The 25,624-nt window shown below is 46.2% G+C and overlaps 1 protein-coding gene across 22 annotated transcripts in view; it reads left to right on the forward strand.

Annotated features, from left to right (window-relative positions):
- ST6GAL1 (ST6 beta-galactoside alpha-2,6-sialyltransferase 1) overlaps positions 1–25,624 on the forward strand; it is a 50,980-nt gene that overhangs the window by 21,463 nt on the left and 3,893 nt on the right. For 7 of the 22 annotated variants that reach the window (XM_065074325.1, XM_065074327.1, XM_065074328.1 and 4 more), the window contains 4 exons: positions 15,217–15,344; positions 16,459–17,140; positions 19,994–20,091; positions 24,562–24,663. In XM_065074325.1, coding sequence (XP_064930397.1) covers positions 16,510–17,140; positions 19,994–20,091; positions 24,562–24,663 — 831 coding nt within the window. In that variant the 5' untranslated portion in view covers positions 15,217–15,344; positions 16,459–16,509. Of the gene's footprint in view, positions 1–1,818; positions 8,078–12,479; positions 13,245–13,269; positions 13,419–13,474; positions 13,657–14,149; positions 14,387–15,216; positions 15,345–16,458; positions 17,141–19,993; positions 20,092–24,025; positions 24,437–24,561; positions 24,664–25,624 lie in introns of those variants that run through there. The other 15 variants (XM_065074320.1, XM_065074322.1, XM_065074319.1 and 12 more) reach the window with 11 other exon arrangements.

A 25,624-nucleotide genomic window follows, 5' to 3' on the forward strand; every position in this document is an offset into this window, starting at 1 on the left:
GGTGAGTGGAAAAGAAAAAGAGTGTGGCACATTGCCTTGGGCATCTTTGACAGCTGCTCTTTTCACGGGGAAAGAAGGAAGCTAAGCTGGAGTCAGCTTGACTTCTGGTTACTAGATTTGGGTATAGAATGGAGGATCAAAAAAGCAGGTCAGCGATGGAGCTCCACCCCTGTAAAACTTTTATTTTTTGGAAACAAAGGTGGGTTTTAGTTTTGTTTTTCTTCTTTGTTCCTCTGTAGAAATCCTCTGCTCCTGGGACAAGGATGTGTCTTGTGGTGTGACCTCAGGTGGGCTGGTGACATAGCAGGATCTTGTGTAGTCAGCATCTCCTGGGAGGTGTGGAAGCACAGGACAGCTCTGTGTGCATGTTCAAAGTACAGATAAGCAGCAGTGATGTATTACTGTTATTTTGGCCTTGGTTGGATGCCAGACTTTGGGACAGCTGAAATCCAAGGCCAAGCTAACCTCTCAAGCACAGGCTCACCCTTAGCGCAGCGATATTCCTTCTCTTAATGTGCTTTGCTAACACTGAAGAGTTACTTTCCATTTGTGCCAGGACAAAATTTTCAGCCCCTTTTGAAATGCTCGGAAGCCTTCCTGTTGAACAGCCAAACCCAGTCCCCTGTTACAAAATACGGTTTCAGGCTAGGAAGCCTGGTTAAACCTGGCTTGTAATATGCAAAGGCTGCTGGGGGTGTTGAATATTTCAAAACCAGCAAAGTGATGTATTTGTATCTCTGTCTGCCCAACCCTCTTGTCAGCAGTTACGCTGTTTAATATGTTAATATCTGAAATGGAATAGGACCTTTTCTCTTTCCTCCTTTTGGGCATATCTGAAATAGGTAAGTAAAACCAAAAATAGGCACACACACCCCTTCCCCCCCCTCCAGTGCTCCATGTAGCTGTGTGGGAGCTTCTGACTGCTGCTTCTATAGAAAGGGACTGGTGGCTGAGCAGAGTCTGCCTGTTGGACAAGAGGGACTGCTGATGTGGTGAGTCTAGGTGTTCAAAGGTGGAGGAGAGAAGGACTGGGATGTGTTTTGGTGTGTTGCATCCAGGTTCAGCAACAGTTCTCCAAGGTGGGTGTCCAGACCAGTGGAGCATGCTCAGTAAAGCATTGGACTATACACTAAAATACAGTTCCCTTTAATTATAATAGCATGATGCATATGTAATCGTATTGTGTAAGATTAACAGAGTAATTAATTCTGCAGACTTGATGCTGAACTGCGGTGCCAGCCCGTCTGCTTGTTTTTGCTGCAGTTTTGCACGTGCTTTGGAGGTGGTTCCACCAGCGCTATCAGTTTGGGGAAGCTTTCTCTATCAGGAGTTGGCTGCTGGCACTTGTGGCTCTGCAGCCACTCTGTTATCAGCCTGTTCCTGTATGATCAAGGGCTTCTGCTGTCTTACATGCACGAGGTCCATGCTGCGGTACATTATGGCAAGAAGACACGCATCTCAGACATTGCTTTGCACTTGAAGCATCCTGTGGGGCATAGCTCTGAAACATCTTGTCGAGCAGAGAACACAAGCCCAGAACAGCTCTGCACACAGGGCATCTGGGAGAAAAGCTGACAAAAAATGCAGATAAGGGAAGGACTTCCAACAAGGAAGATTTGAGGAGGGCTGGAGGTAGGATACGGATCTTGCCAAGGCAGGAAGGCAGCTTCCTGCCACCGCTCTGTGGGGAAAGGCCACAGAATCTAGAGTGTCTGCTCGTGCAGTGCTGATGCTGGAAAGGCTGTGAAGAACAATAGAGAGGATTTCCCAAGAGGAAGAGGAGAGTCCTGAAGATGCAGACACAGTAGGAAGGTACCAGTTCTTCATGGGTAACGGGTATATCCATCTCCGTCCCTCTTCCCCTCTCCATGCTGTGCTGTGCATCCTTGATCTATTAAAAACAGCTCTTTCAAGTACAACTGCAGTCAGAAGAGCGGTTTTGCCAGGCGCTAACCACCAGTGCTGCCGTGCGAGGGTTTGATCAGAAGGTGCAGAGCGCTGGGCTTTCATCTCCAGCAGCAGCAGCGCCCGGCCAAGTCAAAGGGTTCAGGGGAGCCGGCGCCTCTCGACAGGCGTGTGGGAAATTTCCGCTCTGCTTCCTTTCTCTCACACGAATGGTTTGTCGCCTCTTTGGGCTGTAACCTGCCGAGCTCTGAAAGGGCTGTGATGTTTGGTTGTATTTTAAAGATCTCCTAAAAAGGGCACGGGAGGTTAGCTGCACATGTTAGCTGCAAGTGTGCTCGTTTCTGAAGCACTGATGTTCCATCTTGTTCAAGATGGTTACAGATAAAGCCTTATGGAGATCCAGACAAGATAAGGCTTTATATACAACCCAAAGTGAGAGGAACCTAAAATCCACTGCAGGCTTATAATTTTTACCCTTGTGTTTTGGGAAAAAAATATTGAAAATTGTTGTTCCTAACAGACTTCAGAAAATATCCATCAGACTGATGCATTTTTTAAAAGTAGTGTTTTCTATATTTAATAACTTCAGAAGGAGGAAGAAAAATTCAGAGAAGATGATTTGTAAAAGTAATTTCCCTTGACAACATACAACTCTGACCTATATGTGTGTTGGGCAGCTTATAAAAAAGCTTTTATTTCAGCAATATCAATTCCTTGTTGGTATCCTGGATGCATTATTATTTAATTTAAAAATAGGTAGAAATAGGTATAGAAGTACAAACATATATGTATTTGTTATATATTGTAGGGAGATACACACTTCAGTGTAAGCAGGAGAACCTTAGCTTAATTGGCCTGATTCTTGAAAATAAAAAAAAAAGAGCAAAACCACCAATGAAATGCAAGTTAATAATCCCAAAGTAGCATGAGAGGGCTTTGCAAGGCTTCTGTTGTTTTTTCTTTGCTTTGAAATTGGAGCACTGCAGCTTCTTCTACATGAGAGGAGCTACTCTAACCAGCATACCCAGGGCTTGGGGGTTCTCTGGCAGTTTTGCCTCAGGGGCTGCTGATATGATGGTGTGAGGATGGAAAAGAAATGGTGTGCAGGAGAGCCCAGGATGGCCAGGACTGTGTACCTTCAGGTGCCTGTGCAAGCTTAACGTGTGGTGTGGTCAGAGCCAAGCTCCCATCCTGGGAAGCTGGAGGGGGAGATGCTGGAGCAGAGCGCGAGGGACTCTGCGGGTAAGCATCCCTTCGGCAAGGAGAGAGAGGAAAGTGGAGACAAAGGGTCATCTAGGATCTGCTCCCACAAGACTACTGTGTGATTCCCAAATAAAAAAACTTAAAAACTTGTGACTTAAAGGCATATCGGAGTAAAAGTAGGCAGATTTGTTTAAATACAATGAATGAGTAACTTTTAACCTAAAGCTTGATCTGAGCCAGATCAAAAGTCAGCCTTGTTTAAAGTTCAGTGAACTTTCAGCCCAGTACTTTTCTACTCTGAGCTTGGGTCAGATGTTGAGCAGCAAGAAGAAATGGCTTGTCTCAGGTAAACTGGGCATGTGCTGGAGGTGGCACAAGACCACCCTCGCAGTCCTGAGGACCCTGCAGGATGTCACGGTGTGTGAGGTCTCTGCTGGGTGGAAACACCCTGGTTTTGCTCTAAAGCGGTTTAGCTTGGTGTCCCCCCCGCGCATCCTGTGCGTCATCCCAGCAGCTGGCAGCCACTGCCATGCGTGTTTGAATGTGTTCTGCGTGGTTGAATAGGGATCTGTTGGGTATGGTCAAGCAGAAGAGGAGAGTTTACAGGTCATGGAAGCAGGGGCTGGCCACTTGGGAAGAATATAAGGCTGCTGTTAGAGGATGTAGGAGGGCAGCTAGGATAGCCAAGGCCTCCTTAGAATTACAGCTGGCGAGAGGGGTCAAGGACAGCAAAAAGAACTTTTTCAAATACATAGCAGATAAAACTAACACCAGAGGCAATGAAAGCCTACTGATGAATGGGGTGGGTGCCCTGGTGGCAGAAGATACAGAGAAGGCAGAATTACTGAATGGCTGTGCTGCCATCCAGTGGGACCTGGACAGGCTGGAGAGTTGGGCGGGGAGTAACCTAATGAAATTTAACAAGGGCAAGTGTAGAGTCCTGCATCTGGGCAGGAACAACCCCAGGTTCCAGTATAGGTTGGGAAATTACATATTAGAGAGCAGTGTAGGGGAAAGGGACCTGGGGGTCCTGGTGGACAACAGGATGACCATGAGCCAGCACTGTGCCCTTGTGGCCAGGAAGGCCAATGGCATCCTGGGGTGTATTACAAGGGGGGTGGTCAGTAGATCGAGAGAGGTCCTCCTTCCCCTCTACTCCGCCCTGGTGAGACCACATCTGGAATATTGTGTCCAGTTCTGGGCCCCTCAGTTCCAGAAGGACAGGGAACTGCTGGAGAGGGTCCAGCGCAGGGCAACAAAGATGATTAAGGGAGTGGAGCATCTCCCTTATGAAGAAAGGCTGAGGGAGCTGGAGCTCTTTAGTTTGGAGAAGAGGAGACTAAGGGGGGACCTCATTAATGTTTATAAATATATAAAGGGTGAGTGCCATGAGGATGGAGCCAGGCTCTTCTCGGTGGCCAACAATGATAGGACAAGGGGTAATGGGATCAAGCTGGAACACAAGAGGTTCCGCTTAAATTTGAGAAAAAACTTCTTCTCAGTGAGGGTGACAGAGCACTGGAACAGGCTGCCCAGGGAGGTTGTGGAGTCTCCTTCTCTGGAGACATTCAAAACCCACCTGGACATGTTCCTGTGCGACCTCACCTGGGCGTTCCTGCTCCAGCAGGGGGATTGGACTAGATGATCTTTTGAGGTCCCTTCCAATCCCAAACATACTGTGATACTGTGATCTCAGCTGGATTTTGGCAGATTCCTTGTCTGCTCAGAAGTGTGTCTGCTGCTGGGATGTGGATCGTTAGGGCACTTGTACTGACCTGTGTGGTCCATTGAGGCACATAATTGTAAGAGATAACTGTCAATAGTGTTTGCTGCACAGCCTCATCTCTGAGACAAGTTCTGCAGTGTTCTGCACCTTCTCTCTGGTTTGTAAAGGTTCGTTTCAATCAAATATCAAGTGTTTGATGCTGCATCTCAGTTTCTTTGTTTGGGGTGGGGGAAGCCCCAGCAAAGCACTTTGGAATTCTGTGTCTGGGGCTATTGAGATGGTACTTGAAAGAATTGGGTGGATTTGGGGATTAAGCTTCCTGAGTGAGAGCGGTGCAGTGTAGATTTTATTAACATTGAAACTGAGGGCATCTGCTTCAGTGATGCAGTTTGGGTCAGTATTGTGCCGTCGAAGCTGACCTCCTGATCGCCCCTGCACAGACCATGTTTCTGTCCATACTGGGAAGCAGTTTCTGATTGAAGAGTGCTTGAGTCAGGCAAAACCCAACAAAAAGAAGTTTTCCAATAATAGTCTAACATTTAGAGGTTGCACCAGCTACTTGGGTTACTGCGTTTTCCAGCAGCAGGACACCAACAGAAGTCGTAAGGAGCACACTGTCCCATCATGTGCTTACATGTGCTTTTTTGAGCTTCAATATTTAAACAGAACCAATTGGTGAAGTTATAAAAAGAAAAATGGCAGAACAGATAAACTTGGGTTTCTCTTGGGGATCAACTCTGCGAGTTAATGCTGTTACATACGTGCTCATCTCAGGGCCCTCCAGCTCTTGTGTGCTAGGAAATGGCTTCATTTTCAGCACTTATGTTTAGAAAACAAGGTGGGGAGGTGAGAAGCGGAGTGTTGTAAATAGTAATGGAAATTGTCAGTGGTTGAGAATGGCCTCTTCCAAAGCCATCTGTTCTAGGCGTGACAGGTGCCCAACTTCTATGTTTTGGGGGGAGTTTTGTTCACGAAATAAGCCATCTGGTGTCTTCATGGCCAGGTGGCACTGAGTGGAGCTGCGTGCTCGTGTGCAGGAGTTGAGCTCTTGGCAGTAACATCCTCCTCCCGTATCTCATCCCTCCTTCCATATCTCATGCCTTCTTCCAGCGAAGTGCTGGTCCTAGCGGGAGACAGGGGCCTTTCATTGCTTTGAGAGGCTCAGGGAGCTTTTTTTTAGGCCATACAGGAGCTCTCTAAGACTGCTGAAACACGCTGTGCTAAAAGCAGTATGAGAGCCAATATTGAATGGAGTAGGTACAAAAACGTCTGGGGCCTCCTTCACTCCTTTAGGGAGAAAGTTATGTTTTTGTTGGAAATATCTGTCTAGATCTCTTCCTCCGTGCTGTAAGTTGCTACCTGGCTTTGATGAAAAACACATTTGTGCTGAGATTCATTGGATATCTTGCTTTTTTTACCACTTTCCCAGACAGCCTGTTCTCTGTGTTGTGCAGTGGGTTGGGTGCTGTGCAGCAAGCCCGGCACGCTCAGCCCGTCTCTGTCATGCCAGTAACTCGGGTCTGCTGGTGCCAGTAAGGCAGTGCCACGTGGCTGGCAGCGTGGGTTGGCATCCTTTGTAGTGGAGGTGCAGACTCCTGTGTGCATGAAGTTTCTGTGGCCCTAAATACCAGAGGGGAGAGAGCAGCCTTCTTCAAGGGGAGGTTCAGATTCATGGTGGATCCATGTAGGCGCCATCTGCAAGCTCTGCTGCCAGGCTTATTTCTGAAATGCCGACTGTAGGAAGTGAATGATGTATTTGGGGACAGGAGCTGGGTAGTGCTTTCCAGGCTTTACACCAGGTTTTCTGGTAGGGGAATGAGCAGGCTAAAACCACTTATTAGAGTGGAGAGACAGTAAAATGGCCCTTATTGCCTTTTTTGGACTTGTTGAACTTCAGTAAACTTTAAATGTGTTTCCATTTCACAAGCATGGTGTTTTCCTCCCTCCAGCAACTGTGTAGATTTGTTGCACTTCAGATCACTTGATACCATGCCTATAACCTCACAGATCCGTCACTGAGATACTGACAGGGTGTGCAAGTGGGGAAGAAGACAGGAATTCTTTGGATAGGTTGCACATGGCACCATGGAGCTGCCAGATGTGTGGCATGCTCTGTTTGGGATCTTGCAGCTGGAGCTGGTGTGAGTCTGTACCACATCCTCCATTCCCACCAAAATTGGGCACTGCGTGCTGTTTTGAGAGATGCCTGTTTGCTCTTGCAAAGTATTCTCTGGGTAGGAGGAACCACTGAACCTGTTTTCCTTTCCTGAGCATCTAGGGGGGATGCTGAGGGAAGAAAATAGCAAGGAGGTTTTAAATGAAGGCTTTATCAGGAAGGTTTCATGAATGGTTTTTAGAAATACACGTGTGAAACTTTGAGGGAGGAGGAATATCTTAAGCTCTTCAAATATATATAGGCACCCAGATTTGTGCTTTACTTTTAAATTGCCTATGGCTAATAAAATTGAATTTTATTCCAGCAAGGTTACTTTCCTGGGGATACTCTTGTGGGCTTATTGATGGTAGATACATTTGAAATGATACTACAAGGGGACAGTGTTACCAGATAAATAAATCAGACTTGTATTTAAAAACCAGGGCAGCACTTACTGTTATTAATGTCTTAGGTTAATGTATGGTTAAGGTTAGTCTGAATTAGGTTTTGGTTGGACTTGATGATCTTGAGGGTCTCTTCCAACCAAAATGATTCTATGAAGTCCGGCCAGGCCATGAGCTCCCTGTGTGAGGAGGTGACTCACTGATGTGTCTTGGCAAAAAGCATGTTTGACATCTGCTACTGCAAATATTTTGACTTCAGAGAACCTGGCTGCTGCCTCAGCAATGAGCGATATCTGAGACCTTGGGGTATTTGGACTCCTGTGTATCTGCTGCCTCAGCTGCTCTACTGCAGCCTGGCACTGAACTTGGACCAGGGCTTCCTTGAAAGCTTCTGCTGGGTTAAACCTGGCTTTCCTCTGGTCATGTCAGTCTCGGTTTAACTAGTGGAACAAATGGTGTGTGGCAGAAATGGTATCAATTTAGCTTTCTGAACACTGTGGCTACGGAGAGTGAAAGCAAGTATTTTTGGTTTGTGGAAAAATCTTATTATTGTAACGTGTGTTGGTTTTTTTTCCCCACCCCCTTTTTCTGACAAAATAGTTAAAAGTGATTTTGATGTTTCCATTTGTATTCTGTGCCTCAAGTTCCTTGCATAGAAAGAGGAACTATTCTGATTTTTGCTGGGTAAGTAATTGAAGTGCCTGTTAAATACTTTTTCTTATGATTTCTGTGACAGTTGTTGGCTTTGATGGGCTCTAATAGATGTCCATTCTAAAATTCTCTGTATTGCTGTCAGGATGTGCCTTTTTCTCAGCACCTGATACCTTCTGATGAAAATTCTTGATATCTGTATGTCTCTCATATGTTATAAAGTATGGATTTCTCAATGAAAACCAACCTATTTTAAATGTAATGCAAGAAGTGTTTTGTTTAACAGAGAGGGGTTTGAATAGTGCTTTCTGAAGTCAGAATTCCCATTTTATGTCAGTCCTGCAGTGAAGTTGGGGAGGTGGAGTGCTGCTGTTGAGCACCAGCCCTGCCATCCCTGACAGGGATGAGCTCTGGGTACGAAGAAAAGAACCAAATCTCAGTAGTGCTGCCAGACCCAAAACTAGCAGTGGTGGGTGCACAGTTGTGCAAGTTTATTTCCCTGTCTTAGTTCAAATTGAATTAAATTCTTCTCTGAGCAAGTCGTAAAGAGTTATTGCATTGTCCTTGAGGAGCTGGAAAGACATCACACCCACCTGCAAACGGCTGGTGTCAGAGAATATTATCCTGAAGGGTAACATAGCTGCAGCTGGCACAAAGTATGTTTATTGTCCTGGGGCCATGGAATACCAGTTACGTGTCTCTGCATGCAGGGATGTTTTCAGAGTCATTAAGTGTTGACCTGACACATGCTGCTAATTTAAAATAAAGAAGCGCTCCCCTCTCACTTCAAAAGATAAACATCCTAGAGAAACACATCATTGCAGGGGGAACAAAGAAGTGATTTGTTTGATCTGAAGGTGTGATGTTCCATGTAAAGTAAATAGTCTGAAATGAGTTATCACACCCTGGTCTTTAAAACTGGGGGGGGGGTAATTTTTACTGTTGGCTTCAGTGTGGGAATGGTTATGATAAAACTGACTGATAATGAAAATCTCACTTGTAAAGTCGTGACACTGGAGGGTCTGGGTATGGGAGGAGAAGCAGAGCTTTTGAGAATTGGTGCTGTTCGTGCATTTCTTTCTTTCTCTATTGAACTTTCTTTCTCTATTGAACATGAAACTGGCGATCTTAAAAATTGAAAAGGTTTGTTACCAGCAGTGGTCTACAAATATCTTATTGGTGAGGCTCCCATGGGCATGTGCCTGTCGTGAAATGGCTTTTGTGTTGGGCTGTGTTCTGAAAGCTCCCGTGGTGTCTGGCTGACCACATGCGAGCAGGAACACGAGCCGGAGCCCAGGGCTTGCCTGGGGCATGCTGGCACCCCGCACAGCTGGGGTCTCTTTGCTGTCCATTACTTTTAACAAGGAATGTTCAGCAGATATCTGTTTGTGGGGTAGGAAGCAGGGTTTTGTGATGGGGAGGTGCTGGTCACACCAGCCGAGAGCTTGGTCCTGTTCTGAAGCTCATAAACAAGCCATCCCTCTGGGTAAGTAACCCACCAAGCAAGGAACATGTACGTGGTTTTCCGCACCATGGCATACCTTGATAATTATTTTTTCCCATTCTGAGAGTTAAATTGTCCTTCCACCTTCATGTGTCTGCGAATAACCCGGCAGCAGTCCATTTCTCTCTGGGCCAGCAGGGTCAGGGACTCTTACTGCTGATCCAGGGAGATGGTGTGAGCTTCTGGCTTTGCAGAAAGCGAAGATACACTTTTTGGTGTTCACCACTTTCCTGACAGTGTTGGAGTGAAAGGGGGTACTGTGATACACTTGTCAGAGCTGAAGGTCATCCCTCTGTAGATGCCAGTCTCTGAAGAGGCAGGCAGTGGGACAGTGGGACAGGAGGACCGTCCCTTTGACAGTCACCATCTATCAGAGCAGCGTGGCTGTGCTGTGACAGTTTGTTGAAGCCCTCCCTTCCTCATTATCATAATACATTGCTGTTGAAGATGGTCCCTGTATGTGTGTTTTTGTGTTCACCCCTGGCCTGGACAGGAACACACGAGAAAACAGAAGCTCACATCTTGGGAAAGCTGCTCCGCGGCTCTGCGGGTGCTGCTGGGCGTCCTGCTGCTTGCTGCAGCCACAGCTGCTGGCGTGTCATTAACTGCATGGGCTGCCTGGTTCAGGTGCCCTGGAGCAGATTTATCATCACATATGTCATACTTGCTAATGTAAAGTGGATTGTTAGAGCTGAGCTCCGACAGCTCCAAACATGCACTTTGTTTAAGACCATGCCCTGGTGCTGCGCAGGCATCCTGCTGGGGTGGCTGGAGCTGGGGAGCCAGGACAGCGTGGGTCACCTCTTGCTGTAGGTCTGGGTGGCTGATGGTGACACTGCGGTTCTGCAGGTGCCTGGCAGAGCATCTGCAGTGAGCAAAAGCAAAATTGCTGCTTTTTAATTAGGACTGTGCACTGCTGTGCAGAGCCACCCTCCAAAAACAACATGAGACCTCAGAAAAGAGGGGGAATAAAGGGCTGACACAGCCAGAAATCATGGCTTCTACCTTTATTAAATCCCAGTGTTTGTTGACAACGCATGACCAAAATGAAACACATGCTTAAACTTTTTCATCTGTGCCTCCCCTCTTAAATCCACCTCTCCCATTTTCCTGGAAGTTTTTTTCAGCAGAGACAGCAGCATATTTTTTCTGGCAAATGCAGAGATTTCTTTTTAATGCAACCAAGGCTAATAGAATGATTTATTTCGTTAGCAAGTGACTTGTATAGCTGTTCCTCAGTGCACTGGTGGGAATATAACCATCTTCCTCACTTAAAACACCCCTTTTTTTTTTCTAATTCTCCACAAAAAACTTCCTCATTCTCCACTTTTTTTGGTTGTTGTTCTATTTCGTGGCATTGGAAGTACATACTTAAGTGTATGGCTTAACAGAGGTTTTATTATCACAGCACACTGATATTTTAGAAAAAAAAGAAACAAACAAGAGTTGCTGCGAGTCTTCCCTGTTTATATATTTACAAAATTGAAATACACACAGTTGAATTAACAGGCCGGTCTGAATAAAATATCAGAGAGATCTTCTGAAACTCATTTCCAGAGGGACAGATCTTTAGCTTTAATAAATCTATCATAATGTTTCATCTGATGTATTGAATATATGAAAAATACAACTGCTTCATTTGCAAAATGGCATGATCATAGTTTATTTAAAACTGGGAAGTTTCTTGAGAATTTTTTTCTCCCAGTACAGGAGTAGGGAATTCTAAGAGTGAATGCAAATTCAAGATTACTTCTCAAATCTCAGTTTTTTTCCACTTCAGTTTCCTTGGGTGTGTTATTGTATTTTGAATGGAGGGATTCCTACCCCACACCTCCATGTCTTTCCCCTTCAGGTACCCTCTTTTCACACACTTCCACATGAACTCATTCTGCCTCTGCTACCAGCCACTGCTCTCTTCACAGGTGCTTTACAGGGGGGCTGGCTGGAAGAACGGGTTAATACTGAGAGAAAATGAATAAAAAAAGAATAAAAAGATGTAGTTGAAGTATAAAGTTTTCAGATGGGGGAGCATAAAAACATTCAAAAATACACCAGCAAAAGCTAGAAATGAAGCTTTAGTGCTTTGTATTATATTTAGGTCATGGCAAAGCTGTGGATACAGACTGAAATGCATAAATGAAGGAAACCTGGAAAGAAATGAATATGCTCTAAGTTTGAATATTAAATCATTATCACATCACCCAAGAAAAAAAGACTGAGGAACAGCTTTCTACAGTAAAAAGCATTTGTGCATACATCAGAGGCAAGAAAACTGTGGGTGAATGATGTTGCTGTATGAATGGAGGGACCAAGGAAAGACATTGTAGAACAGGTGGATCTGATCCCTGCATGTGCCCATCCCTGAGGGTTGGATTTCTGAAGTCGTAGCGTAAATTAAAGGTGTTATTTGACATGATTGCCAAACCTTTTGGAGACAGCTGGTCTGCACCAGCTGTTTTAGGGAGGTCAGGTTTGGAAATCCTGAGTTACTGCAGTGTGGGACCTGTTCACTTCAGGCTCTGACCCAGAAAAATTGAAGGAGGCAGACACAGTGCTGGGTTTGCTGTATTTCAGAGGGACTCACTCTGCTGGGCCTGTTGCTTCAGACCAGTAAACAGGATAATAATAACTACCATGTGTAAAATGCATAAGAACGAATGGAGAAGTCTAATCATCTGTTTGCAGAAGACAGTCACATTTCAAACCTATCTGCTTGATTCCTCTTTTCTCGTTTTCAGAAGCTAGCAAGCCTAGAGGGGGGAAAACAGTATGCCCAAATTTTCAAGATTTTGGTGAGATTGCTCACCAAGAGCCTCAGAAAAAGCCTAAGCTGTTGTGGGATGAGAAAGTTCCTGTCCTGGATTAGTGACTGCCTGGCAGCTAGGCAACAAACTGGTCAGGTTTCACAACACCACACAAGTCCCGCAGGGATTTTTGCTGAGATCTCCGCAGTTGAGCGGCGATAACGGATCTGCAGCGGTATGGAGGAAGGGCGTTAGGTGATGGGCTTGGCTGGCTTTGTCTTCAGAGGGCTGCCGGGGCCAGAGGAAACACCAAGCAGCTGCAGAGGGGTCTGGCGATCCTGCGTGGCTGGGCAGCACAACAGCAAAGGCAGCCTGTGCTGGCAGGGGTAGAGTAACGCTCTTTAGTCATATTTTATTCCTGCCCCTCCGCCCCGTGCTGGGAGAACTCTCCGTGAGTCAGTGCTGCTTGCAAAATATCCCAAAGTCATTACTGACAGCTTAGAGCTCAGGGCTTAGAAGTGGTCAGGAAGGGAAACAGAAGTGGAGGAAGTTTTTGGAAGAAGAACAAAGCAGCCACGTTGTTATGTTGCTGCCAGACCACGTGGCCCGAGCGAGTGCGGCTGGGGTGTCCTGGTGTGCCGGCCTGCAGGGATCCTCACCGGCTTAAACGGTCTCGGGGAAGCTGACCGAGAGAGTCGGAGGTGTGGAAAAGTGTGGAAAAGCTGCTGTGCGAGGAGGAGTCGGAACAAGCAGGATTCAGCTTGGAAAAGCAACCAGTGGGGAAAGCAGAGTGTTAGGAGAGGTGGTGCAACCACGAAGGACGTGCAGACAGCGACAGCAGCGGGATTACTGTCAGTGCGACTGGGTTTGCTGGTGCGAAGCCAGGAGAGGAGCGGTTGTCTCTGTGTGGTGCGCGATTACAGAGTTCATTGCCTCAGGCTGTTTGGGAAATGTGAGTGGTTTCAAGAAGTATTTAAACAAATGTGCAGAGGATGGGCATTGGTTCAGCTGATGATGCAGCTTTTTGGAAGCTGTGTGCTTTTACTGGAAGAGAAATATATTCATACCTTTGTCCCTACCTAGGTGGTTTATCTGTGTATCCGCTGTCGGTCGCTATAGGAGACAGGTAAGGGCTTGACAGACTTTTTGTTTAATGAGGTGAAGACACTGTTGTTAGCAGTTTTAGGGTGAGTCTGCTGTGGGTTGTGGAAGCGTGGATTGCCTGGTGTTCTCTCCTGGGCACTGCTGGCTGCGGCTCCCGGGTGGACGGCAGTGCCGGGGATGTGGGAGACGGCAGGACTTTCGCACTCTTCTGTGCTTTGGTGATTAAGACCTGAGTCCAATGCGACGCTTGGACAGCAAAGGTTAAGTATAAGAGTGCGTGGAGATATAATTCTCTGACTGTCTTGAAGATACTGTATCACTTACTTGTTCTCCACACAGGATTAATTTATCCTCCGAGGACTTGCTGTATAGGCTCAGCCTGCCAGCGCTGCACCTCACAGCCGTGTCTGGCTGTAGGTTTCAAGAAGGCAGCAGCTATTTAAGTATTTTTGTAGGTTTGGGGGATTTTTTTTTTCTTTTGTCCTTTCTTTTTTAGTATTCATAGCTGACACCTTGTGCTGTGAGTAGGTGATAAGTTTCCATCACCTCCTGAAGAGCATGTTGGTGCTAGCTGCTGCCATACAGAAGTGCACACAGATGACTTATGGATTGAAGGTGTGGAAAGAGAGCCCACTGAGGGCTGTCCTACCTTATCTGGAAGAGCAGCTGCCCTACTTTATCTGGAAGAGCAGCTGCCTTCGTGCTCCACCAAAAAGGTTTTGGTGGCAGAGTGCTTGGGAGGGACTTTGTGTTAGGACGCTACTTGTGCAAATGACATAAAATCGTATCATGTGAAGTAGTAGAAATAAACTGAACTGCAGTGAATCCGTGGTGAGCAAAAGGTACCTTAAAATGGCGTGGCTCTGCAAAAATGTATTTGCTTGCAGAACTTACTTTCTCGAGTTACAAATTGAAGCAAAGTGACTGTTCACATTGTAGCAGGATGCACAGTCATCAGAGGTGGTGATCACATTGGGCTGAGTGCTGAAGGTGAGTTGTCCAGGTTCCTGTGTGTGGCCTGGGGAGGAGAGGAGGTGTTGTGACTTGTTGGGCATCCCCTGCTTTGCGGCATGGGGAGGAGTGTCCCAGCAGGAAATTGCAGTGAGCTGCAAGGTTGTTCTACCTCAACCTGCCGCTCCAGATTATCCTAGCCATGGGAAACCAAAGCTGATGGTACTGAGATGCCCCTGCTGTCACCTACACCTGGAAACCCCTCAGGAGAGGGGCCCGAAGTGAAGAACTTTGCGCTGTGGGCCAGTGGTGTGGAGGCTCTGTTCTGCCTGTGTGGGAGGCCTTAGTTGAATTTCCTGGAAGTCAGACCCTCATCTTGTGTAAAGAAATACAGTGTGAATAAAGACAGGTTGGGGGCTGGACAAAGTGTGGCTGGAGGGTGAAGAGCTGTGGATTAAGGCAGAACTTTTCATATGACGCACTTGCTCCAAAAAGAAGGTATTTCCCTAAGAAAAGTTAGCTTTGTCTTTCCTTTCCCTGTTCATTGTGTTAAGCATCAGCATTGGGATTTTTCCTTTGCTATATTACAGGTCTATCCACTGCTCAGAGTGTTCTCCATGGAGAAGGCTGTCGGTCTGACCAGAGCATAGAACCCAAAGCCTACAAAGGGGTTCCTGCTTTAGATGAGAGTAGAGTTTAGACTAAGAAGGAAGATGCCCATTTTGAGTGGGCATTTGAGCGTGTAAAGAGCTTATGTGGTGTTAATGTGTTTGCTGCTGGCCCTTCCATGCCTGTGTAACAGCTTTTCTGGGACTGCAGGGTTCTCCCATAATAGTTTTTTTTTCTCTCCCTTTTTTTTTTTTTTCCAGTTGTTTCTTGAACTCTTCAGTGCATCACAGAACTGTTGTGTTTTGAGATGTCCTGCATAAACCCTTGGAAGAAAATCTGCAAACAGCCAGAAATGACCTGAGCTAGAGAGCTTCTGCTGTATTGCCAGGTATCATGTCAGCAGCTCGGTAACTTCTCAGTAGCAGTGCTTGCTTTCGGCAAGTTTCCAAAGAAGAGAGTTGTCCTTAGCCTCTCTCTAGGATGGGTGATGATCTGCATGTGTTTGTCTCCTGAGGAGCGCTGGGGCACTTGCATCTCTATACCACTCCAGTGTCCTGGGTCACATCCCGGAGGAGCCACATAGGGACACGAACAGCTGCCCTCCGGTCTTCTCTGGTCCCTTGCGTCACTCACAAGGCGTTTATGCCTCAGCATATGTTTCCTTCACCACCTCCTTGTACTGCCTAGGTTGAGCTGCCCTTCGGGCACTCCTGCTATTGACTTGCCCCCTTTTATAACAAGACAGGAGCTGGAGGAGTCTGCTAATATGAGGCAGTGCAAAAGAGGACAGGTTGTGCAGTACAATAAGATCTGGCTTTGCTTTTTCCAAGAGTAGCATACCTTGAGTAGTGTTTATCAAAGTACATTTATGAACCCAAACGTGCCTCAAATGCTACTGTGGATTAATTGACTGCCAGCAGCTGTTTAGTGAGGCTTCACATTGAGAGAGCCCTCAGCCCACTGCAGGTGTGCAGGAGTTCCCTGGGAAGTCACCAAGCGTGTTGGTACCAGGCTGGTGAAACTCCTGCTGTTTGTGCACTCACAGCTTTTATTCCAACAGTTGTATGCCTCATTATGTGCTTTGTTAGTCTTCATGCCTATGGTAAAGTAGGAGCTTGGTTCTGGAAATACTAGTGGTGGGATTTGTATATCAGCTGGCTGGGATGGGACATGAAGGTAAGTGGAGACTTGCCCTGCCACTGGTATGATACTGTCTAACAAGACTTGACTGTCACTTGTGGAAGGGAATAGAGAAAAAGTTTGAGTGGCAGTGGCCTCAGATCACTATTACATACCGTGATGGCTAAAAGCCAGCTCATGTCTTCCTGTGTGATGTTCAAGGTGGTGGACTTTCAAATGAGATCTTTAAACAGCCTGAAATTTTAAAATTACTCCTGTGTTTTCCCTCTCCCTTCCCATTACCAGCACATTGACATTTGTAACTGTATATACACACATGACTGTGCACGCAGCCCTGACTGAGATGTTTTCCTCCCGCCCAGGACCAGCTCCTTGCCCTGTGTTCAGTGTCCCATCTGGATGCACCGTACACTATGGTTCACATCAATGCGTTGAAAAAATTGATGTGTGTTCTTGTGGTGATCCTGGTAGCGCTGACGGTGTGCCTGTGGAGAGAGACGAGGAGAAGCTACTATGTTCCTTTCAAGACCGAGAACGACGATTTGCAGGTTCACAGGACCTCGGAAAAATGGACCTCACTTAAATCACAGGGCCTTTTCCATGAAGCAGTCAGTGAATTGGGGCACATACCCCAAACATCATTTGGTAACCACAACAAAGTAAAAGGCAGCACCTCTGGAACAGCCGAAAAGTTCAAGAAAGCGGCAGACTCTGTGAAGGTGTGGGATAAGGACAGCTCATCCAGAAATCTCATACCCAGGCTCCAGAAGGTCAGAATAAATTACTTATCCATGAACAAGTACAATGTGACTTACAACGGGAAGAGGAACACTGCTAAACTCAGCCCAGAGAAGCTGCTCTGCCAGCTACGGGACAGGGTGAACGTGACCATGATAGAGGGGTCGGATGGTCCTTTTGATACCTCTGAATGGCAGCAATACATACCAGGGAAAAGTCTCAATGAAACAGTGGGCCGCCTGGGTCGCTGTGCTGTCGTGTCCTCGGCAGGGTCTCTGAAATCATCTCATTTGGGACAAGAGATAGGTTGGTATCTTTGCATTAGCATAAAATCAAATTACATTGTTTTATAACTTATGCATTTTGTCTCTCTGAGAAAGCAGCATGCAGGGCAGACCAGCTCTCCAGCCTTCAACTCAGGATTCTGTGCCTGGCAGGGAGTTCTTATGTACCTGCAGTTCTCTCAGCTTCCTTCATTAATTGTTGTTTGAGGCTCAGTCAAGATTCACACTTTGCTAACCTGCAACTTCACAGAAGAAGTTCTATAGCCTAGGAGTTTCTCTCCAGTGGAAATAGCTTGCAGACTTTGGTGTGTTTGTAAGTTATCTGTCAGATCAGATCCCTTTGGCTTACACTAAGCTGCAAGTAGCCTCCATCTTCTGAAACAAGTAGGTGGATAGCTTTTAATACATTATTCATGGACAACTTGGGCAAAGCCTTCAGAATTGTAGTTCATGGATGCTTGTGAGAGGGTCAGGGATTTGTTTTGGTGCTTGTTTAAATGTTCTCCCCAGACTCCTCTGTGATCCACAGGGCAGGTAGGCATGTGCTAAAATGAGGTGAGAAAGTCCGAAGTGTATTTAAATGCTATAAAAAATGGGATGAAAAAGATAGTGGTGGTATGAACTACGATAACATTGCCTCCTGGTAAAAATTACCAGTGGGACTTGATTGATGTAATTGTTTCCACCTCTTAGGAGTGTTTGAGTCCAAGGTGGGTCAAGACTTAAGCCAATTCTGATTTTTCCTCTGAGTACCTGTCTTGTCTTGTTCAAGTGCCTCCTGAAGTTCAGTAACTAAAGGTTTCCATGGAAGTGACCTTCTGTAGAACACCCTTCCCTGAAACAGCTGGCGTGTGCCCAAGGGTGTCTTTGTTAGACTCCAGCACGCTGATAAAACCACTCGTTCCTCCATAAAGAGATACCCTTGAGAGCTGAGGGTGGTGTCCATGGGGTGTTGTAACACAGTCCATGGGTTTGGTATCAGAGCAGCCAAGAAGTGTGATGGGCTTTGCTCCAGCCGTGGCACAGCTGAGAGGACGTCATTGTTCCTACAGCCGGTCTATGAGCCTGTCCCCAAAGCTGAAACACTAGTTTGTTCCAGACCACAAGGGATGGGAGCTGAAAAGGTCACTGTGTAATTAATGCCGTTAACCCCTGCTGGCATTCCTGGTTTGCGTTCTTCACGCCTGGGTCCCAGACTTTAACCTTTCTGCTCAAGCCATCATCTCTGCTAGTCATTCTGCAGAGTTATGGGCACTTGCAGCCTTGAGCTGGGCAGGGTGAATATTGTTGGAGTATTGAGTGTATTTATGCATGTTTTCTTCCTAGTTTTGACCTGATGTATTGCCATGTAGGAAAAGCCATGGTTGTCTTGGAGGAAGGTGCCAAAAACCTGCTACATCTGACAGGTTAAAATGAGGCATTTGCATGGATGAACACGATAGACTGCTGAATTATTATTCCTTAAATGACCAGGAAGTATTTGTATTTCTGTGTAATCGTGTTAAGATATCAAATGAGCAATTAGTCAATGTGAGGGAGGCTGGCAGAGCAGAACAGGGAGAGGTTTGTAAACAGGCAGCTCCTTTCGTACTGGGCTCTTGATGTCATTGGAAGCTATGAATTGTCAGTGAAAAATCTGACCTGGGAAATAATGAGTGCAGCACGACCACCTGGAGACAGAGTGCTTCAGAGACCCAGCTACTCTGCCTGTGCAGTCATTAAACACCCATTTAAAATGCAAATTTGGGGCACAATAATGCTTGGTGGCTGACTGAAGTTCTGTGGGAGAATTATAACCCTGTACTCCCTTGATGCAAGGTAGGATGTGGAGTTAAGGGTTTGTAGTGGTAGCTACAGAACTGCTTCTCAGCATGGACACTTTATTTTTTATTTTTCTTTTTGGAAACATCACCTTTCTGGGTTTCATGTGTTGCTTTGGAAGGGCTCTAAACAAGATCCACATGTCTATGAGAATAAAGTAGCTGAGAAGCTAGTCTTCGCTGCCAGTGATCACTGATCTTCCAGCATTGCTTGTGAGAACACCCCTCTTTTCAAGAAAATTATCTCAAAAAGTCCCAGTTCTGGACCAGGTTAGCCTTTCTCCCCTGGCTGGGGACTCAGCAGCTGAACACCTCTGGTCCCATAACAGGTTTCCTATGCAAATCTAGCCAGTAGGTATGGAGAAACCAGGGTGCCAGGCATATATGCCGCAGCAGCAGCCTGGCTCTGTGCCGTTACAGCAGCACGGCCGGCCGTGCAGAGGCAGAGGAGGATGCTGCAGGAATGCTGTGCTGTCTTCAGAGATGATGCCAGCAGAGGAAAATGCAGTGAATCCCAAGGCATGTAACAAGCTGCGCCTGTTAAATGCACAGCGGTGGTTTTATTTCTGTAACGTGGGAGGCACACTGGCAGGCTGAAGCCAGCTTTGTTTTCCACTGAGGTTATTATACATGTTTCTCAGGCTGGTCAGTCTCCAGACTGCAAGAGAGGATGCTGGCTCACTGTTATTTCCTAGTTCCTTAGTTTGCAGCCAGCCACATGGTAAATTAATTGTATATTGGTCTATCTCCTGGTAGAGTGTTTGGAAGGAAGAAGAGGAAAAGGGAGGGAGACGCAGCATTCCTCTGTGCAGGGCAAATGCTAGGGCTGCACTCTCAGCTTGCAGTGCATTGTGGTATAAAAAAGTGGATTTTTAAAAGTTTACTGATCATGAAGTTAGACTAATGACTTCTTCCATAGAATCTGGCTTGATACTTGCAGTTGGAAAGCCACGGTCTAGCCTGAGTGTATTAGAAATGAAGGGGAATAACACATCTCTCCTGTCACTCCAAAACCAGTTGTTAGCTCACAGGTATTTACTCTCTTTTGCTTTCAGACAGTCACGATGCCGTCTTGCGATTCAATGGGGCTCCTATCAAGGGGTTTCAGGAAGATGTGGGGCAAAAGACAACGATTCGTCTTGTGAACTCCCAGGTAGGTCTGATGAATATGTGCCAAATGGACCAAGCGTGGCAAAGCTGTGAACCTCCCCATACCACCTGGGAGCAGAGCTTCTGGCTTCATCTGCTGCTGGGAGGTCTTTAAAATGCTGCTTAGCAAGCCAAGCTGTGCCAGGACACGAGTTGTGCCTGCCCCACAGATGGGTATGAAGAATGGAGTTTAATTGGCTTCTGATAAAAGAACAGTACTTCTTTTCTGCCCAGTAATGCTGCAGACTGTAGATAACACATTAACCAGGGCTGTTAAATGCCTGAAGGCCATTGTCAAGGGACCCACCTTTAAAGCTGTAGCCTGCATGCAGCCAGGAGGGGGCATGGACTCTGGTGGGTGAGTCAGAGGGTCCAGAACCTCATTGCAGAGCATTGCAGAAAGTACCTTTAATAAAAGGCATTGTTTACCTAGTTAAATTTTCCCTGACTCTTTGAGAGCTCTTTCTAGGTATGAGGCTCTCCTTCTGCTATTTTTTTTGGAATTCAATAGGCTTTGAAGCAGACTCTCAATGGTTAGGACCACATCTAATAATACATTATCAGGGTTAGGGTGCCACCCGTTCAGGAGCGGAGTGAGACCCACAATAAGAGACCGTGACTGCTCTAGGTACATCTCAGGGAGTGTTTTCACCCTCCTCCCATAGAGCTGTTGCCCTTCATTTTTGCCTGTTTTGGGGAGAGGAATTTTCAAGTGTAGACATGCAAAGAGAAGAGGAAATCTCAGTAGTGTGTGCTGGGGAGTGGGTGGAGTGAGGCAGTAAAATACTGATGAAGCCACGAGTCATTGGATGCAAGATGTGGTGCGGCATTGCAGAGCAGAGTACAGGCACCTCCTTGCCCAGGAGGAGGCTGTGTAGGCACATGAAAACTGAGGGGGTGAGTGATGGGGAGATGGGAGACCGAAGCGCGTAGCTTTTGTTCTCCAGAACTGTTAAGGCAGTTTACTTTCCTCACCCCAAAGCTGAGATTTATAGGCCCAGAGTTTTTTCATCTGCTCTTGTGCGAGAGGTTCGTGGGTGCTGCCCTGTAACAAGGTTTGAAGTTTCTCAAAGCAGCAGCAGGAGCTTGGCCATGCTCTTCAAAGGCAAGATGTGAAGCTAGCTTTCCCTAGTTCACTCTGCATGTCTTTTGAAGAGTGTTCTTGTTTCTTGAGCAAAAACCGTTGCTGCCTCTTTCTGCTCTTGGGTCTCGCCTTTTCTCCTTGCTAATGTGCTCCGTTGTGCTGCTTGCTGCATCTCAATTCCCCTGCCTTAAACCACCAGCCACATGTGGGACAGTTTCTTCTTTCTGAACCGATCTGTTTCTAGCAGACATATCTGGCTGCTGACATTCTCCTTCCTCTGCCCTGTTTGACCTCTCTATTTTTTTTTCTTTTCCTTCTGTATGTATTTTTATGATGTCAGATAGGTGTTATCACTTAAGAAAACTTTCTCTGGAGGATGTGCTTGTTGCCAGACTTACTGTGATATGAAGTCATTTACCAGCAAAACCGTGTACATGACCTGTGTGGTACCAGTGTTATCTGCACAGGGAGGAGGGTAACCGTGTGTTTGTACAGCAGTAATAACTTTCTGTGTGGATGCTCTTATTTTGGACTAAGTGTACCTTCATAGTGCTTCTGTTCTCCATGCAGATTAGCCTGCAGCTGTGGATGACGCTTTTCATCTGCCACCATCCCCTCTCAATGGAGACCAGCTTACAAATTTCAGTTACAGAGAGAACAAAATTATTGTAGTTTTTGAGGCTAAAATGCAGTGTTGATCTAGCTGCCAAAACGGAGCAAAAGATTCTGTCCCTGTGAACAGTGCAGGAGTCTCTCTTCTGGAGTTTGTAAAACGAACAGCTCTAATTGCAGTCCCTGTTATCTTCAGGGATAACTGGATTGGGAGCCTGTTTTTCTTCTGTGTTTTTATATGCACATTTAATGGTTCGTTGCTGTTCTAGTCATGGTGACATCATCTTAACCCTCTTGTTAGTGGGGCTGCCTCGTGGCATTTTGTTTTCAGCTGCTTGCAGACATCAGGCGCTGGCCGCACAAGCTGTAGTTTCTTCTTGTTCTAGGTTTGGTTTTTCTTATGTACTAAGTGGTCACTTGGAACACAGATGGGATTGTGGCTTAGCTGCACTTATCTTGGCTCTTACTATTGATCAATCCTCCATCTATTCTCAAACTGAAGGAAATGGGATCTCCTGGATCTAATCTGTCAGAACTAGTCTGTATTGAATGGTGTCCCTTTGCTGTGTGTGGCCAGTGGCCCTAAGTTCCTTAATAACTATTTTAAGATATTTTTCTGTAATTTGCTGGCCAGTCTGTAGCACATATATAGGGGATGGATAGTTTTAACAGTGGTATGGGGTATCTTGTACATCTGTGTGCACAAGAAAAGATTAGTAGATTGATACTGGCTGGGGGGAGAAATGTGAGGATAGGCTTGAGGATATTCTTTAGCATTGCCTTGCTTATTTTCTGAGACCTTCACTGGTTCATCAGTACCACGTCGTTTAATGGCATTTTTTCCTGCAGTCATACACAAGACATTGATTTGCCCTGGGAAAGTGCTCGCATCTTGCAAAAATAAGGGCTGACGAGTGTGCGGGGGGAATGCCAATGTGGTTCTGTAGGACACAGCTCTTTTCTGCAGAGCTGACGGAGGACCAGAGTACCTCGCTCCTCCCAGCCCTTGTTTATGGTTGTCCTTGTCCGGCTTCTTGCTGTCATGGAGAGCCCTCTCTGCTTTGGCTGTGTTTGCTGTTATTGGCACTAATGAGTCAGCAGGGAGGAAGAGAAAGGAGATAGCACATCGGTGGAATGGAGTGAGATTGTGATGGGAGAGGGGAGCACATTTAGATTACAAGGAATTGGCTGTGGTAGTTGGAAAGAAGAAACTTATTTTAATAAGGTCAATAAACATATCAGGAGGGTAAGAGCTGTATTAGCAAGATACTTGTTAAATGGCCAATTGGCTAAAGAGTGAATTAACTAGGAAATCAATAGATCACTTAACTAATTAGGATTTAAAAAGCTGGGCAAGACAAATAAGTGATGTAGCAATTTACATGAATTTAACTACTTGGAAAGAATCCATCGCTGTTAAACAGAACAAATAGTCACTAAAGGTATCTGGGGAGCCAGATTCCTCCAGCAAACAGGTTATGTGAGGAATGGATTACTGATAGTGCCAGGACTCAGCTCTGTGGTGTGGGGAAGGAAATAGCGAACACATTGTGTTTGTGGGGATGCTCCCCACCTGGTTTCTTATCCCTTTGTTTTTGTGCCTGTCACAGCTCTCTAGGGTTTGTGTACCTCTGCCAACTCACATGCCTTTGCTTGGCTGACCTTTGCATTCCCTGATGCTCAATCTCTCTTGAATCCTCCTTTCACATGTTTCCCATCAGAAAAGTTCCTGAAGGATTTCTAGCCTTTAAATAGAAACAATGGAATGAGAATGAAGTGGCCATGTTCCTTGCCACGTTCCTGTCCTGTTGGGGTGCTCTGTCGCACCGAACCTGGCGCGGGGGTTGCTGGTACCACCTGCCGTGTCCTCTCCTTGCTCTGCTGTCCGGGGCAGTGAGCAGACATTCACACCTGCAGCCTTGCACGCTCCAGCTCACAAGCAGCCCAGATGTTTTATCTACTGTAAGGAAATGAAACCTAGGCAGGACACGTGGTCAAGGCCAAAGCCTAATCCCGCAGAGTTAAGAACAGATGCGAGGAAACCCTTGTTGCTTTTGGAGTAATTTGCATCTGGGCTGGTAAGAGTGTCCTTGTGCTCTGGTACGGGGACAGCCAGGAGGTCAGCCTGCTGCTGGGGTACTTGGGCTGGCTCTTAATTAGATCTATGGGGAAAATCAGCACAAATGGGAGCTGGTTTTTATGATGGTGCTTTTCTTCAGCAGATGTTTACAAGCTGTGTCTATACGGATTATGCCTTTGGGTGGGGAGGACAGGAGATCAGTCCCTGTCTCACTTGATCCTGACTGCTTGCTTCTTGCTGCAGACCTGGGTTGGCTTTCGGTGTCACAAGCTGAGACAGTTGTGTGCAAACTGTAGAGGTCAACTTCTGTGATTGAACCACCTGGTTTGGTTCATTTGAGGGAAGCGTCTGGTGGAGCATTCTCTCTCTGCTGATACTGTCTCTAGCCCATGTGCTGTTGTGCTGCTTTCCTTCAAAAGACTCCAGCCTCCCTGGGCCGAAGTGCACCCCACTGCTTATTTTTCATTCTGCTGTTGCAAATGCTGCTGCTCCACAAAATCCTGTGCTGCTAGATAGGACTGGGATGGGAGCTGGAAGGACATCACTGGGAGCTGTGTCCTTGCCTGCATGCAGGTAGGGGATGCTCAGTAACGAGCACTGGGGTGGCTGTGGCTGTGTTCAGGTATGTTTTATTGTCTGGCTGCCTGCTAATTCTGACAGCATGTTGTATATTATTGTATTTGTTGTTGTTATTCAAGCTTGTAACTGTTGAGGAGCAGCAGTTCCTGAGAGAAGAGCTATATAACACTGGAATCTTAATTGTCTGGGATCCAGCACCATATCATGCAGAAATTCATGAGGTAAGGCTGAGTTTTCTGTAAATAAAATCAGATTTATATGATTTGAAGTGCATCTGTTAACCCGCTTCCTCCCAATGTGAGCGATCACTCATTTTAAGGCCATTCTTGATTACCTCTTTGTTATCATGGGTGTATGCTTGTGTACCTCTGAGCACTCATGCATGTGTGCTCCTAGAGAAACACTTGCCTGTTCCCAATCCCTGTGGAGAGCCCCAGGCCAAGTGTAAGAGGTCACCACCTTTGCTATTCCTGGGGCTGATGCTGCAGGGAGGTCACCGCTGTCTGCAGCAGTTGTCATCTTGTCAGAGGGTGATCTCCTCTTACTGACAGCTGCTGTAAGATTTGCAGATGGTTGATGCTTGGATATTGCAAGCACCAGTCAGATATGGATATACTCAATGCATGATGAATGGATTGGGAAACACTCTGAAGATCTTACCAAACGTCTCCTCTCGGTCAGCTGGACTTTCCCTTGTGGGTGTTGCAATCCCTCTAGCATTCCCTTTTCACATTGAGTACAAAAGGGTTTTATTTGATAAGTGATGAGCTTTGGAGGCTCAGGGTGAAAGCAGGTAGGAGTGAATAGTCCATTCTTTTATTTTAAGCTCTGTAACTGAAATGTCTTTGCGCTCCTTTCTCTGGACTGCATTTCCTGTTTTCTCACTGATGTTTATTCTTGTGTCTAGCCCCACACCTCCAGGACACACGAGGGTGTATGTACAGCATGCTCAAGTGTCAGTAAAACCAGAGATATTTTAAGCATAGGAAAAAAAATCTCAAAATTACGTTAAGGAATCATAAACCTTTCATAAGTGTTTTTACTGAAAGGGGAAGTTTTGGGATGCAAATCAGCTCAGCCTGTTTTAGGAGGCTGTGCTGAGGACACCTGCCTGCAGAATAGGATGCTTCATACTCCAGCACACAGAGGGGTTTGGGTCTGTAAGCTTTCAGGCTGACTTCT

The sequence above is a fragment of the Columba livia genome, chromosome 9 (assembly GCF_036013475.1).
Source record: "Columba livia isolate bColLiv1 breed racing homer chromosome 9, bColLiv1.pat.W.v2, whole genome shotgun sequence".
NCBI classification, from domain to species: Eukaryota; Metazoa; Chordata; class Aves; order Columbiformes; family Columbidae; genus Columba; species Columba livia.